This window comes from Vicia villosa, linkage group LG1 (genome assembly GCF_029867415.1).
Source record: "Vicia villosa cultivar HV-30 ecotype Madison, WI linkage group LG1, Vvil1.0, whole genome shotgun sequence".
Classification (NCBI taxonomy): Eukaryota; Viridiplantae; Streptophyta; class Magnoliopsida; order Fabales; family Fabaceae; genus Vicia; species Vicia villosa.
In genome coordinates, this window is record NC_081180.1 from 60171468 (window position 1) to 60189394 (window position 17927).

Below are 17927 nucleotides of genomic sequence, written 5' to 3' on the forward strand. Positions count from 1 at the left end.
AGACTTATTCATGAAATTTGTCATAAGATGGTCAGCCCATTGCATGACAGAAATCTGATTTCATCATTAACTCCAAGGACCTTTAGAACGCGTTCCATATAAAGAAGTTATGTATCGATCCACAAGGTGCACACCTTGTACGATTTGTACGATAACCTCGCCTAGAGGATGCGTATTCATGAAATTTGTCATAAGATGGTTCACCCGTCGCATGATGAAATTCTGATCATGCTCAGATGCCTCTAGGAACCATTATATCCAAAAACTCTAGAGCTAACCTTGTGAGGGGATTTTTGGGTAAAGAACTTAGAACTATCCTAACTTAAAGAGCCTTCCTCGATAGGTTGTTCTGTTACCATGCTTTGCATCCAACATTGCATGACATTGCATATCATTTGTATCATGCATGCATCCATGCTGTCCAAGTACCTCATTCCAATTGTCTCTTTCCTTCAGTTACCTGTCAACTATCAAACTGGTTCCTCCACACGAGTACGATACTAGAGCCAACGTCAGACAAAGAATGGCAGACCAAGAACAACACAATGCTGAAGTTAGAATGAAGATTGAGGATCTGAAGTCAGGAATGAGCCAGCTCGCAAAAATGTTGCAAGTCCTGATTTCCAGAGGAGAACCACCTCAGAGGACTGTTATTCAAGAGGTCCCCGTCGATTTTGAAGACCCTATTCCTGTTCAGAGGCCCGCCACCACATGGCCCGAATTTGCTTTACCTCCAAATTATTCTCCGCCTCACGCCACTGCTGCTATGGTTGGTCAAACTTCACGAATAATATTCCAAGCTCCTATCATGACTGAGTCTCAGCCCATTGTGCACGCCGTTGCCCAAACCACTTATGGGAATCCTCTCTTTGAGTGCCATGCTGAAGACCATTAAAGTGAAAGCCAAAGAGAAGCTGGTGATATTGATGAAGTCAAAGAACAATATCAAATCCTGGAGAAAAGACTAAGAGCCATGAAGGTGCTGATTATTTTGGGGTTGCTGCTGAGAACATGTGCTTAGTTTTGGATTTGGTCATACCTGACAAATTCAAAACTCTTGAGTTTGAAAAGTACAAGGGATACACTTGCCCAAGAAGCCACTTGACCATGTACTACCGCAAGATGGCTGCCTATACCAGGAATGACAAAATCCTTATTCATTTTATTCAAGATAGTCTAACTGGCGCTTCCCTGAAATGGTATATGGGACTTGATAGGAACCGTATTCATTATTTCCAAGATTTGACTGATTCCTTCATGAAGCAATACAAGTACAACCTGGACATGGCACCTGATCGCCGTCAATTGTAAAACATGTCTCAAAAGGAAAGAGAGTCCTTCGAGGAATATGCTCAACGCTGGAGAGAGCTAGCTTCTCAAGTTGAACCTCCATTGGCTGAAAAGGAACTGACTGACATGTTTATGCACACTCTCTCACATTTCTATTGGGAGAAGATGATCGGAAGTATGTCCTCCAACTTTACTGACTTGGTGACCATTGGTCAAAGACTAGAGGAAGGAATCAAGAATGTCAATGTTGCCAATGCTGCCGAATCTTCTAATGGGGCAAGGAAGTCTTATGGGAACTTCCACAAGAAGAAGGAGAATGAGATAAATGCTGTGATTGATGAAGGCGGAAGACCTCGTCAAAGGCCTAATAACTATGATCAACCAATTGTAGTATCAATTGCTCCTGTGGCCAAGGCTCCACAAGTTCAAGCTTCTCAACCTCAAGCTACTAATCAGAATCAGAACCGCGCTGACACCCGCTTTGATCATATTCCTATGTCATACACTGAATTGTATCCTGCGTTGGTTCATAAAGGGTTGATTACAACTAGGGCTCCCCCTCCCATTCGAGATCCTCCTCCAAAATGATTTCGATCTAACCTTCATTGTGAGTTTCATCAAGGTGGTATAGGCCATGACTTGGTAGGTTGCTATGCACTGAAGACTAGAGTGCAAAAGTTGATTAAAGTAAATATGATATATTTCAAGGATACCAATCCCAATGTTGTCAAGAATCCTTTGCCTGAGCAGTACAAGAGTGGCTGAAGACTGAGAATGACGAGTTACTCTCCTAAAGCCAAGTGTTTTAGACAAGATAGCTCCTCCTCGTCACTGATTAGTCACTAGGCCTTGTTTTCTTCTGTTTGCAATTTCCTTATTTTGTTTTGTGTACTGCATTTGAACTTTGTTTTATCCTGAATGTTAATTTTAATGAAATGAGCATTACATATTTGAATCAATTCATTTACATTCATTATGCCTATCTTTGTGCTTTCTTTTAATATATATATATATATATATATAGTTCACTTTCTTTATCAAACTTTTGTTTATGCAAAGATTGGAGGGAGGATGATGACAAAAAAATACCCAAGTTGTTGGATTGTATGGTTTCAAATAGAACTTTTTTGATGATGTACATGCATTGTTTCCATTCTCAAACACTGGATAAATAAGGAAGTTAATCCCTAGTCAACCCCTTTGAGCCTAGAAGTTGGTGTTTCTTTCTGTATGAAAAACCCGCAATTTTAACGTGGGGCAAGGTAGTTCTCAGTTAATTTGATTGTGCATTCAGTTTCAAGAGAATCAGTAAGTATGCCTTCCAATAAGGGTTTCAATCAAAAGTGACCAAGATGGTTATCATTAATCATTATCAAGGCAGTCACTATCTTTCCAATATCAAAAAAAAAATCAAAGGAAAAAAGCCCGCTAAGTCAAAACCTACGAAGGAGACTTAGGGAAAATTAGGGGCATCCCGCTGACTGTGATCTCAAATAAAACAGTTTAGGCAAAAGTTAGGGATATCAAAAGAAAGATAAAAAAGAGAAGTCAATAAATTCCTTGAACAAAAATAAAATGTTGTGACTATCAAAAGGAAGAAGTGAATGCCATCTCAAAAATTCCCTTATGAACATCATCATTATCATAGGTGCAATTCCAAAGCCTCTTGGAACCTGAATGCATAGTTTGAATTAATTTGACGTAGGACTGAAGATCATCACGAAGAATGGGGTGGGTACAAATATACTTTGAGCTTATATCCTTTGTTTATGAAACCGTGAACCAAACCACGTTACAACCATCAAAAGACCTAATTGAAGCAAGGTTTATTTTGAAAGCATACTATAACAAGGTTGCGTTAACCTGACTCCTAAAGAGTTTTGCAAGTCATTTGTTTTACCAGACCTTTTCTTCATATTTCACTATGAATGTCTAGACCGTTGTGTTTGGACCTTTGATTACTTTGCTTTACATCAATAGCATCATTCCAATCAATGATTTTGATTTCAAAACACGCTTTGAGCGTTGCATTAAAATTACCATTCTTGAATGAACATTCTATTTGCAAGTAAGCACTCATCTTCTAGGAAATTTAAACAGTCGAGAAACTTGATCAGTGATCCTATCAGGGGCACATTACTTCAAGATCCTGTTGTTCAAGACTTATACTAAGGCAAGTATTACCAACATTCATTTCAAGAACTGAAGCAAGGATCAGTTAACAATCAGTCAATCAGGGGCAATTTCCTTTAACGACCCCCGAGCAGTTTATCAATCCTCCCCAAAAGGATCATCAGTGTGACAAGACCATGTTGACAGTGTTCTTGTGTTGAGGAATCAGAGTTCCAATCTTCCTTCACAAAAGAGTCTACTTCAGTTGTCATAACCAATTGCATTACATTGATCATTCACATACCATGCATGGAAAATTCAAAATCATGCATCCAAATAAAATTCATACTCATTTTATCGAGGTCCCGTTGTTATCAACATCTTACCTTGCGGTCTAAGTCCAACTTAATTGGCACCTATCAAAGCAGATGTATATTCATCTGACCATCTTTCTGTCCAATGCTATTCTATGGACGTATTGCTTCTTTCTTTCATCCAAAGCCAGTAATTGGATGCCATAATCGTTTCTTTGCCATCCCAAGCCAGCAATTGGATGCCATAATCGTTTCTTTGCCATCCCAAGCTAGTAATCGGATGTCATAATCTGTTGTTGCCATCCAAAGCCAGTAATCGAATGTCATAATCTATTGTCGCCATCCAAAGCCAGTGATTGGATGTCATCATTTTTGCCATCCCAAGCCAGTAATCGGATGTCATTATCTTTGCCATCCCAAGCCAGTAATCAGATGTCATAATCTGTTGTTTGCCATCCAAAGCCAGTGATTGGATGTCATGTTATTTTGTTGCCATCCAAAGCCAGTGATTGGATGTCATGTTATTTTGTTGTCGTCCAAAGCCAGTGATTGGATGTCATGTTACTTTGTTGTCGTCCAAAGCCAATCATTGGATGTCATGTTATTTTGTTGTTGTCCAAAGCCAGTGATTGGATGTCTTGTTCTTTTGTTGTCATCCGAAGCCAGTAATTGGATGTCGCAGTCCCCAGTGTTTTTCACCTCATTCAAGGCCACTCTTAGACGTTCCTACTATCTTTTTACCCAGAGTTTTATCCCTATTTTCATAAGTTCCTCCAACAGTAGTCTTTCTCTTGTGGCACCATATTCCCACAAAGTTCAGAGTCTGTCTCATATCATACTGCATTCAGAAAAAGAGTCCACGCATTCCATTACATTGCATTTCATTTGCATAAGAAGGACAAAAATTTGGGTCCTTCTGTATTTAACTACCTTCCGCCACTGATACCATGGCTGAAGATAATTAAATAGGGGCATTTGTCATCCCCCAATTTTTGACCCGCATTTCATTCATTTTTGACTTGTCGCATTTTATTTCATCTGCATTCATCGTTCACACATTGCATCGTGTTGCATATTTTGAAAAAATTAGACTTTTATTAAAGTCGACAAAAAATAGCTTTCATTTGCATTTTCGCATGTTTTAATTTTTAGTTAATTTGATTTATAAAAAAAACAGCTTTAGATAGTTTAGTTTAGATTAATTTTAGTTTTAATATTATTTTTATTTTTAGTTTAGATTAATTTTAGTTTTAATATTATTTTTATTTTAAGTTTAGATTTATTTTAGTTTTTTTATCATTTAGTAAAAAAAAAAAAACAAAAAGAGTGAAAATATGTGTGTTTTAGACTACATTTTAACTTTAAGTCCTTTTTGCATTTTTATTTTAATTCTTTAGTTTATAACCATTATTATTATTATTATTATTATTATTATTATTATTATTATTATTATTATTATTATTATTATTATATGTCCAAATGGTCAATGACAGACACAAACGTCTTGGCGAGCACAATAATAAAAAATCATTTCTTTTTCTTCACGATAAATAATAAAAAACCTAAAACCTTCCCTTTTATCTTTCCTCGATTAATAAGCTAAAGAACACAAACATTACGCTAACACTCGATCACAAAACTAACTAAATGGGTCCCATCAAATACGATGGAGGTGAGGGGTGCTAACACCTTCCCCTTGCTTAACCGACTCCCGAACCCTAATTTGGTTACGATGACCATCTTATCCATTTTCCTTTTATTTTATGGGTTTTATCGATATTTTCCCTTTCCTTCTTGGAATAAATAAAATTTGATGGCGACTCTGTTTATATTTCGAGTGTGAGAACATGTTCGAGTATTTTTTACCGCTACAGGGGGCAACTGTTCTGGGCCGACCATATTCCTCTTGGATCGACCACCTTGAGATAACTCATTCCGGGCCAAAGCCTCCTTGACGAATACATAATTATGTTTCAAGAATCTTCTCCTTATCGTAGGACTATCATATACCTTGTTGTAGGAGATTTATGCCTCATGCACATCCAAAAGTCCTCAGTATACCACGCTTGAAAAACAGCGAGACCATTATTTCTCTCCCATATATATATATGGAATGACGGCGAATCAAGTAACAAGTTCCAAACATAATTTGAATACTTTATACTTGTTCATATACTGACTTGTACTAACCTTGCATATACACCCCTCTTTGCTACATCAAAAACTCTACTCCGCTACAGCTTCCACATCTTTATCTATTTATGGTTCTAGAACGAAAGCAGTAACATGAAGATCATATCATATATTACATGTTCAATTCAAGTGTTTCATCTCTTAAGTAATATATTATATAAATCTTATTGTAATCAACATTCTCATTATCAATACCATTTTTCTTTACTTTTTAATAAGTATAATTTTGTTCTCTAAAATTCTTTAATGGATTTTCCATTTGAAATGCATTTCATCAAAACTTACATAGCACATACTACATTTTGTGTATAGAATATTAATATTGTTGAACATATCATAAAGGACGTTATGTGAATTAGTGAATATATAATTTTTGAAAGTAACTATGTTTTTCATTATTACAGACAATACCACAATCATTAATAGAAATTTACTACACAATCGCATTTTCTAATTTAAACTTTGATCATAGTCTCCTACCTAATAATTATGTTTAAGAACCAACTGTCCATTTTTTTTGGTTTTAAAGAGCCATTAACAACAAAGTTTATTAACAAAACACTTTAATGAAATGATAAAGATTTTTTTCAATTTAATTAGAGATATTGAGTTTGAAATCCAACTTTATAAACACACTAAAGGGACATTATGTGGTAGAGATGGTTTGTGTATTCAATATATATTAGAAACATTCTATTTATATTGTGGCGATTTTTTTATATGTAATCACTCTAATAGTTAACTTATGGTTAGGAGGAAGATGTCCTATGAGTTTGGCAGAGTTTGTTGCCTATACACGCTTGACAATATTGTTAAAGCTTGATGGTGGAATACGACCAGTTGCTGTGTATTCTATTTGGAGATGGTTGGTATCCAAAATCGATATGAAATGGATCAATAAAGATATGGCACTTTATCACAATGACTTTCAGTTTGGGTTGGGGTGTCGGGTGGTGTTGAATCTATTTTGCATAGTGCCAACATGGTATTAAGCAAGTGACACAGAGATGGTTCTTTGGCTATGCTCACAGTAGATTTCTCAAAATTTCCAGCTTGGTAAAGCAACCAATCCTATTGCATGAGGTAAGGGTAAGATTTCCATTTATTTTTTTGTGGGTTGAGTTTCTTTATGGCCAAGCAACGAGGTTGTACCTTGGGGAGGACATATTATGTCAGCCACTAGAGTGTAACAATGTGACTCGTTAGGAAGGCTCCTTTTTACTCCTGTGTTACATCCAGTAATTCATCATGTTAGAGACAATTATAAGCTTTTTTTTCATGCCTGGAATCTTGTTGATGGGACTATTATAGAGGATTCATAAAAGGTAGCTAAAGCATTTGACATCATTTGGGAGACAAGTCCAAGATTAGGACTCGTATTGAATATGTAAGACTGAGACATTTTGACCTTCATGTGATGGTAGTAAACTTCGTGAGGATTTGTTCCCTTCGGGCATTAGGAGGTTGATGTTGGGGATGAAGTTGCTTGGAGGGTCTGTTAGTCAAGAGGACGACTTTATCAAAGGGTTGTCCATGAAGAGAGCTTATAGGGATATTGAGCTAATGCATCTTCTATCGCAACTAAGGGATCCTCATAGTGAATTTCTTCTACTTCAATTCTACATGGGTATTTCCAAATTTTATTTTGCCTAAGAACATGTCAATCTAATCATATGGAGGAAGGAGCAATTTGGTTTGATAAAGAGTTCTGAATATTAGCTTAAGACATTGATGTCGTTAGAGGTCCTTTCTTCAGGGACTTTCAATGGAGGACGACTTTCTTTACCCATTAGAGTTAGGGAATTGAATTTGTACTCAACAATAGAGGTTGCCTCATACGCTTTTGTGGTTTCTAGGGCCAATCTTGGGTGTTACAAGATCATATTTTGAGAGATAGCGGTGTATGTGATATGGACTCAGATTTTGATAGAGCTTTGGATGTTCTTAGGGTTGCGATTCCAGATTTTGACCTCAGCAGTTTTACTAGCATGTATAGTGTCCCTCCTAAAGCACACCATGTTTTGGCGAGTGCACTTTTTAGTAAAACAGTTAGGGACATGGATGTAATGTTTGACATGACCACAAGACAAAAAGTAGTTTTTGGTTGTTTGCAAGTCGCACATACTCAAGACTTTCTCCTTGCTATTCCTATTGACTGGCTAGGCCAACATATGTCACCCGTGGAGTACCGTACTATCCTAAGATACCACTTTATGTTTCTTTTATTTCCTATTGATAAGGTTTGTTCTGTTTGTCGTAAGAAATGTTTGGATACATTTGGGTAACACATAATTCATTGTAGGGAGCTTAGGCTTCAAATACCGGCATGACCTTGTTAGAGATCTATTGTTTGATATATTTTAGTGGACCGAAGTATATGTGAAGAAAGAGGTACATGTGAATTTTTTGATTGACCCACATGAGAGAGATCAACACTTAGACCAATAGATGTTATGGCGTATGGGTGAATAGGACGGAAACATGTCTGTGTGGACTTGAGTAGAGTTTCTACACTGGTGGGACTGAGGATAGGAGGTTTTACTGTGAGACAGACAACTCTTAAAGTTGCTTCAAATTAAATGGTCAAACATGAGAAAGCGTGTTCCGACAATCAGTATTTTCATATCATTTGTCTTTGACACTTTTAAATTTTTTACCATCAGAAGCCGTTGATATTTTACAAAAAGTCCAAAAACTTATGAAGAATAATGTTGTATCTCCTAAATTTATAAATATAATTTTTAATATGATTAGTTTTGTTATCCAAAAAGAACAGCCATATATTTATGTTTAAACTATATTATATTAAAATCAAAATAAATAAATAGATAATATTTTTTTTTGTTATAAAAAAACAATATTAAATCTGTTTCAATTACATTTAATTAAACATTTTAATATCCATTTAATTTTGTATTTTTTGATTAGTATTTTATTTCCTTCCTCTGACCCTAAAGGTGACAATGCTGACTTAATTTTAGAAGCCAATTTCAAGAAGTGCTCAACTTCTTACTAGTCCAAGATAAAAAAGAATTTTCAAGAAGGCCAAAATATCTTTCTAAACATCTGATTGTAAATGTTTCTTAAAAACATCATAAACCTACATCATATCTTATCAAATAAACAGCACATTTCTATTTCCATGGCTCAAATTCATTCCGTTTCAAACACACCAACATCCAGATGAAGATTTGTCAAAAAAACACTTTTAGAAGAAAGAATAACAAATCTCGTGACAAGTCAAGATCAAAGACTACAATTAACAACAGCTCAACAACTTAGATTATTATAACCCCAAAACCAACCCAAACTCCTATTTATAAAGCAACATGCAACATTCATCTGCATAATAACAGATCATAGAATCAATATCACCACTTTGGCAATTAAAGACTCTTTACCATTCTTCCCGACTCAAGAGATTAGTCTGCGGTTGCGCTCGGAATATTTTGTACCTATCAGAAAGAAAAATGTATTACATCATTCTTGCTGTTATTTCTCTTATAACACTAAAATTTCTCATAATCTCAACAAAAAAACTCAGAAACCTTCCACCAGGTCCACTGAGTATTCCCATAATTGGAAACATTTACCAACTCAAACACCCACTTCACCGCACTCTCCACAATCTCTCACTAAAATACGGTCAAGTCTTTTCCCTACGCTTCGGTTCTCGTTTAGTCGTAGTCGTTTCATCACCTTCCGTCGTACACGAATGTTTCACCAAAAACGACACCGTTTTAGCAAACCGTCCACCTCTTCTCGCCGGAAAACACTTAGGCTACAACTACACCGCCGTTACAGTGGCACCTTACGGCGATCACTGGCGTAACGTTCGCCGCATAATCTCCCTGGAGATCCTTTCATCTCACCGTTTGAATTCCTTTTTAGGAATCAGAAAAGATGAAATCAAGAAACTCATGCAAAAGCTAGCTCGTGATAGTGGAGATAGTTTTGCCAAAGTGGAATTGAAGTCGAGGTTTTCGGAGATGACTTTTAACATGATAATGAGAATGATAGCTGGAAAAAGGTATTATGGAGAGGATTGTTACGTGAGTGATGAGGAAGAAGCCAAGAGATTTAGGGAGGTGATTACCGAGTTTATATCGGTGGGAGGATCGAGTAATCCTAGCGAATTTGTTTGGATTTTTAGGTTGTTTGATTTTGGTAGTTATGAGAAGAGGTTGAAGAGAATTAGTAGAAGATTTGACGGGTTCTTGCAGGGTCTAGTTGATGAACATCGAAGAAAGAAGGAGAATGGGAATACCATGATTGATCATCTCTTGAACTTGCAAAAATCGCAACCAGAGTATTATACTGATCAAATCATCAAAGGGATTGTTCTGGTAAGTTGCCTTCTTTCTATATGATCGGGTTGTCTGACGCGTATCATATACCAACATGATTTTGATACACGATTTTGATACACGTGATTATATTTTATTTATTTATTTCAAATTAGTATAGATGTCAACGTGTCAGTGTTAATGATTTCACACATTTTATCAATTAGAACCAATTTTGTTTTGCATTGACAGGTTATGATCCTTGGAGGAACAGAAACATCAGCTACAACATTAGAATGGGCAATGTCTGCATTACTAAATCATCCAGAAGTGTTGAAGAAGGCTAAAGAAGAAATCGATACCAACATAGGGCAAGATCGCTTAGTAGAAGAATCAGATATTTCAAAACTCCCTTACCTTCAAAACATAATCCACGAGACATTTCGGTTGCATCCCGCATTTGCATTACTGGCGCCCCATTTTTCTTCGGAAGATTGCACCATAGGAGGTTATAATGTTCCAAAGGGTACTATTTTGTTGGTTAATGCTTGGGCAATTCATAGAGATTCTCAGCTATGGAGTGATCCAACACAGTTCAAGCCAGAGAGATTTGAGAAAGAAGGGGAAGCTGAAAAGTTGATACCATTTGGATTGGGAAGAAGGGCTTGTCCAGGAGCAAATTTGGGGCAGCGTACAGTAAGTTTAACATTGGCTCAATGTATTCAATGTTTTGATTGGAAAAGAATAAGTGAGAAAGAAATTGATATGAGTGAAGGAAAAGGGGCCACTACACCGAAGCTAATTCCCTTAGAAGCCATGTGTAAAGCTCGTTTTAATGTCATCAACAAGGTTTTTCTTGAAGCAGATGAAAAGATGTCCATGGAGTAAATCATTAATCACTTCAGAAAAAAAGAATATGAAGTTTAAATCACTTCAGAAAAAAAGAATTATGATAAATCAGATTGAAAATTTTAAATAACTCATATGAGATTGTAGTGATACATTATTATTGAATAATAGTGTAAAACTTTTACACTGCTAGAGGATCTCCATTAAACCCAATATTCTTTAGTGACTATATGAAGTTATTCATGTATCATAAAGTGATATGTTTTTCTTTCACCTTAACATAAGTTGTGTTTAAAATAAGGATATTAAATTACAATTTGAGCCATTGGTGGTGAGACGTTGAACACATACAAAGATTTATGCATCAACTCTCAAGTACAAATTTAGGAATTTAATATCCTTGTCTCTTTTTAATATATATCTAAAACAATTTGTTTGTAAAAAAAATATAATAAATAATATTGTTTTCTTTTAACCATCCTTTCTCTTCTAAACTATTTAGTATTTACACTTATTATATTTTAAAACAGTTAATTAGTCTATTTATAATATTTTGAACAAATTTAAAAAAGCTTTAGTATTCCACAATATTACAGTACAAGGAATGAATGAAGAAGATGAGTTTCCATCTTGGCGGTAAACTCACGATTTGAATTCAATGGAAAAATATGAAATGGACTTGTGTATTACATTACCACACATGGGCTATATATACAGATAACAGGCCCAATCCTAATATTACTAAAGCCCAATGAAAGAGCATTACTAAAGCCCAATGAGAGAATATTACATAATCTAATACACACCACTATTTTCATACTAAATATTACACCTATACCGTAGTTAATGTTCACAAATACACTGAACAATAATTTTTTTTTTATAGTTTTTACACTAAAACAACTTTGGTTGATAGTATATAAAGACTTGGTTAAGAGTAGAGCTGTCAAATAAGCCAAATTTTTCAAAGCCCCAATTTTTTAGCCCCACTAAAGCCCTACTTTATTAAGCCCTTTGTTAATGAGAAATTTTTTAGGCCCCAAAATTTTAGGCCCCTTAATTAATGTGTTATTTTTGGGCTCTATTGAGGGGCCTTATTTTGTTTCAAAAATTTCATTTCTAGTTCCAATATAGATTATTACTCTTGTAATCTTGCATTTATTTTGCTATGTGTTCTTTATTTATTCTCATTTGTTCAGTTTGATAGTATGGTTGCATTTATTTTACAAAATATGCAATTCAGTCTTCTGAAGTTGTAAAAAATCAGTCGATTTATTTCTTTAAATTTACAAAATATAAATTTCGTTCTTTAATTTAAAAGTATTGATTAGTTTAGTCCATCTATCTAAATAGTTTTAAAATAAACACCTATCAAAACAAAAAAGATATATATATATTTTAACTTAAGTAATTTTTTGATGAGAATTTGTGGTGCCACCCCTCAATTTATATTGCATACTCACGAAAAATCTGATACTACAAATGAAAAATTTGATAGTGTATTTTACAAAGTTTGAAAAGAATTTTGACCGTTTTTTTAAAAAATAAATTTAACATACCGGATTTAACTATCGAATTTTTTAAACAAGTGTTGTAATTTTTTGAATTTTTTTTTTAAATTAAATGCAGTTTTAGAAATTTCAAAATTTTATGAATATATTTTGAATCCAATTTAAGCCAATTTGTGAATTTAGGTCCTACACAGATATGCAAATTAAATAAGTTTGATGTTTTATTTTTTACTATAAATATCACCACCCGTAAATTAAATATACAATTCATATAGTCTATAGTTGTTAATTTATATAATTAATTTATATTAGTACAATACGAAAAACTATTACAAAAATGCAATGGTTGAATGTTGTACCAACTGTTTGTATCTATTATGACAACCAATAAATATCAGATGAACTATTCCCACATACTTGAATTTGTATAAATTTAATATAAAATGTTTTTATATAATTAATCTATTAATAATAACTGCATGTTTGTACTAAAAATAATTATTATTTTATGATCTTTAACAAAATTTGATCTTTATCATACACACTTTAGGATAATACAAATTTGTTTTACAAGTTGCGACAACGGCCATTTTAGGATAATCTATTAGTTTTTTCTAAATAGTTATTTTTTTAGTTTTAGAATTTCTTTAGTGCAATTTTTTAATTTTTTTTTTAAAAAAAATTTTTAAAAACTTTTTATTTATTTATAATTTTTAATATATTTATTTTGTTTAAAAGTTATTATTTTTGAATTTTTTATTATTTTATTTTTTAAATTAAAATTAAAATTTTATTTGATTTGGGGCCTAATGACCCTCTTTTAAATTTTGGGGCCTTTTAAGTTTGGGCCCTATGTGTTTAAGGGCCTATTATTTTTGAATTTTTTTTAGGCCCCATTATTATGGGGCTGGGGTTCAAATTAATTGGCCCCATAAATTGACACCTCTAGTTAAGAGTATGGTTATCCAGAGTTATGACATCAAATATTAAATATTACATAATAAATCAACTTTGATTAATATTATGTATAAAATTGGCTAATACAATTTATAACATGAGATCTCAAAAAAAAAAAAAAATTAAATAGTGAAATAAAGTTGGTTAATGAAATGCAAAAGTTAGTTAATACATTTATAATTTAGTGTCAGAACAAGAACATAGTTAATAGTATGTATTAATTGGTTAATTAAATAGTGAAAGATGTTAATGAATTATAAGTAAAATAAGTTGTTAACGATGTACATTTTGTGGTTAATATAATTGTAAAGTTGGTTAATGACACATTCTTATATTTCTATCATCAAATAAATTTTAAAAATATTTTTTAATTTAAAAAAAAAAAAAATACTCCACTCTCTCCCAAAATGACAATTTGATAAAATCAATATTCTCTTTCATTTATTACTGTTTCTTAATCTATGTGAAATGATCAAATGTGACAAATAATATAGAACGGAAGAAGTAATTTATTTTAATTAAAAAACACTATTCACCTTATAAATAGATGAACAGTGTATACGATGTAGTATTTGATATCATAATTTGGTATCAAGGTAGCATTATTGTTTATACTAATACCTACAAATATTCTCGAAACAAGGAAGGAGAAAGTCTCAACAAGTGATATATTGAGAAACTTAACATCAAGGAAAAAATCTCGAAGAATCAATATCGGGTAGAACCTTCAAATAATCTCCTTCAAACGAAGAAGAATAAATTTGCTTAAAAGTCTATCAACAAGAAGATACCTCCGAAGCAACAAAGTTATCATACAAACAATTATTTAAATGCTAAATTATATTAACTGACAGACGTAATAAGATTGACTGCGTCTAAATTCCAAACCAACCGATCACGTTTTAACGGAAAGTTGAAACTTTCATTTTTCATATCTCAAATATAATTCATCTTCTACATATACTTTTAAAAATAGAAATAGAAACAAGGAAGAAGAAACTTCAAAGCTGACGACTTGACAACAGTCCAAAGCTCAAGTCTTCTCTTCCACTTATCTAACTCTTCTTCATTGGTTCTCCCCCCTACTTCTAAAGAACTGCAGTCGTTAATATCATCATAGCTTCAAAAATTTATCAATACCCATGGCAATTCAACACTCTTTCATTTTACTTACTTTTCTTCTTCAATTTTCATCACTGCAATTTCCCTCACTCGGACTATACAATATCCAAGACACTTACTTCATCAACTGTGGATCAGATATCAATGTTAAAGAAAATAACAAGCTCTATATTGGTGAATCAAATTCTACTTACCCTAAAACATTATTCGACATAAGCTTTACAGAAACAAGCCAATCATTAGTGCCTTCACCTCTCTACCAAACAGCAAGAATTTTCCATTCTGAATCTTCTTACGAGTTTACTACAGTCCCAAACAACACCTACATGGTACGTTTTCATTTCCTTTCATTCTCTTCACCAACTAATCTTTCCACTGCTCAATTCAATGTTTCCGTTCCCGGTTTCTCTCTCTTACAAAATTTTGATGCCAAAAACTTCACTTACTCCCCTTTAATAAAAGAGTATTTTGTCAAAATCATCCGAAAAAGATTCAAAATAACTTTCACACCTCAAAACTCATCATTCGCCTTTGTTAATGCAATAGAACTCTTTATGCTCCCTATTCATTTTATCTCCGATTCAGTAGTGCGTTTCAATTACATCGGTTCTACAGGTCGAGGCCTATCTACTTATAGTGGCAATTTACTCTCTCGAGCGTTGGAAACTAAACACCGTCTTAACATTGGTGCTGAAACTGTCACTAGATTAACCGATAACTTATCGAGAGAGTGGTTACCAGATGATAATTATATAACTACTCCACAGAACGCTACGAATAGTTCCTTTAGTGGTGATATAAAACGCACAGCAAATGATGAATCTGATGGTCCAAATTCAAATCAATATATTGCTCCAGATATTATTTATCAATTTGCCAAAGAGAGTAAAAACGGTTCTAACGGTTTAAGCATAAGTTGGAGTGTTCCTGTGGAGAAGAATATTGATCATTTCATTAGGCTTCACTTTTGTGACTTTTCAAATCAACAGCCTGGTCTTACCACTTTCTTTCTCTATATTTATGACACTTATGTTCAAAATGTAAATGATAATGGCCCAGGTATATCACTTGAGTTGAATGATCCTTATTATTATGATTTTGTGGTTCGCTCCGATGGCTCTGGGCTATTGAAGGTTACTGTAACACCTAATGTGACGGTTTCTTTACCAAACGCATTTTTAAACGGCCTAGAACTAATGAAAGTGATTGAACCATCAGGTTTGATTCCGTTAGATGATTTGGATTCAAATTCAAAGGTTAGTAGTCTTCCCGTGGTGGTGGGTTCGGTTGTTGGAGGTTTAGTTCTGGTTTCTGTTCTGGTGTTTGCGTTTCTTTGGATTGGTAAAATAAGGAAACAAAGACTTCCCGATAATTCTGATTTGTTGGCGATTCCAGCTGCTGCAGGAGCGATTTCTCATAGAAGATTAACTTATGGAAAAACAACTCAAGGTTCACCTTTAGCTAACATAAATCTTGGCCTGAAAATTTCATTGCTTGATCTTCAATTAGCAACGGAGAATTTTGATGCGAAGAGGATAATAGGAAAAGGTGGTTTTGGAAATGTTTATAAAGGAGTTCTCAAGAATAGAATGAATGTTGCAGTGAAACGAAGTGTGTCGGGATCAGGCCAAGGGCTTCTTGAATTTGAAACTGAGATAATGGTTTTGTCCAAGATTCGACACATACACCTTGTTTCCTTAATTGGGTATTGTGATGAAAGCGGTGAGATGATACTTGTTTATGAGTATATGAAAAAGGGGACACTTAGAGAGAATCTGTACAATACAAATTTGCCTAGTTTTCTTACTTGGAAGCAAAGGCTTGAGATTTGTATTGGTGCTGCTAAAGGTCTTCATTACCTTCACAAAGGAGTGGCTGGTGGAATAATCCATCGCGATGTGAAATCCACAAACATATTGCTTGATGAGAATCTTGTTGCTAAACTTGCTGATTTTGGTCTTTCAAAGACAGGTCCTATTGATCAAGAATCTTATGTCGGCACATGTGTTAAAGGAACCTTTGGATATCTTGATCCTGATTACTTCAAATCACTCAAGCTTACAGAAAAATCTGATGTTTATTCTTTTGGGGTTGTTCTACTTGAAGTGTTGTGTGCAAGACCAGCCATCGATCAATCTTGTCCAAGTGGGCAAGTCAATTTGGTCGAGTGGAGATTGGGTTGCAAAGACAACGGGATACTTGAAGAGATTGTTGATCCTTCCATAAAAGAGCAAATTGATGAAAACTCGCTTAGAGTATTTAGCGAGACAGTGGAAAAATGCGTGCAGGAAAATGGTAGTGATAGACCAACAATGCGTGATGTGTTGTGGAACTTGGAATATTCTTTGCAGCTTCAGTTAGAACAACACAAGGATAGTTCTAGCATTGGTTTAACATTACTTCAATTTTCTAATATTCAACGTTTACTTTCTCTGTCTACACTGGTCGAAGTGGACGGCATGTCTATTGGGAAGGTTGATGAATCTGAAAGTGCAGCGTTGATGATGCTAGATAACATTTCGTGCGAAGCAAATCAAGGCACAACGATCAACTCGTGTGTGTCTCCATAAGAGTAGCTGTTTTTTAGATATCTCACTTTTCTGTTTGTCCTTGTTTCCATGTATTTTTTTTCATCCTTAGCTATTGTGGTTTGTCTATTCCTAAATGTAGGATTAATGGAATAAAACAATTCAATAATCAATTATAAGATTAATTTAATGAGATATCAAAGTTACTTTTATAACAAGGAATGTGGAATGTGGTTAAGTCGTCATTGGTTTTTCTTCTCTTTACCAACTCTCTACTTTCATGAACTAATTCAATCATTAATACTAGATGCTGCGTTTTTATTGTACTGAAGTGTGTAAATTATTGTTGGGATTGCTTGATTTACAAATTAATGAACATAAGAGAGAGTGATGAAATTTAGATATATGCAAGAAGTAGTTAGGGAAAGAGAGGCTTGGTACTGATGATCTCAATCAGTTGCCACCATAGGCAAGAGTTTATATAGAGAGAAAAGTACCTGATTAATTGAATTTTAAAACTTTCAGTTTGTGATAGATTGTTTGTGTTGCAAGTCACTTACAAGCAATCTGCCACTAAATCCGAATTACAATGTCAATACACCTCATAATTCATATGGACTAGCCTCTTCATTCCCATCAATCTTTCGAGACTTTCAAACCTTTTTTTGTTCAATGGCTTGGTTAGAATATTTATAAGTTGTAACTTAGTATTGCAATATTCAATCTATCCTTGCTAATTTGGCCTCTTAAGAAATGATACTTCCT

At 34.1% G+C, this 17927-nt stretch overlaps 2 protein-coding genes across 2 annotated transcripts; both read left to right on the top strand.

Annotated features, from left to right (window-relative positions):
* The first annotated feature begins 9067 nt into the window (after window positions 1-9067).
* LOC131639112 (cytochrome P450 81E8-like) lies at window positions 9068-11519 on the top strand. Its single transcript, XM_058909620.1, has 2 exons — window positions 9068-10255; window positions 10448-11519. Exons 1-2 carry the CDS (start codon window positions 9380-9382, stop codon window positions 11081-11083), a joined length of 1512 nt encoding a protein of 503 aa, XP_058765603.1. The 5' UTR covers window positions 9068-9379; the 3' UTR covers window positions 11084-11519.
* A 2946-nt stretch (window positions 11520-14465) lies between these two features.
* On the top strand, window positions 14466-17639 carry LOC131639118 (probable receptor-like protein kinase At2g23200). Its single transcript, XM_058909625.1, has one exon. The coding sequence runs from the start codon at window positions 14655-14657 to the stop codon at window positions 17202-17204; it is 2550 nt and encodes an 849-aa protein (XP_058765608.1). The 5' UTR covers window positions 14466-14654; the 3' UTR covers window positions 17205-17639.
* Window positions 17640-17927: the final 288 nt, after the last annotated feature.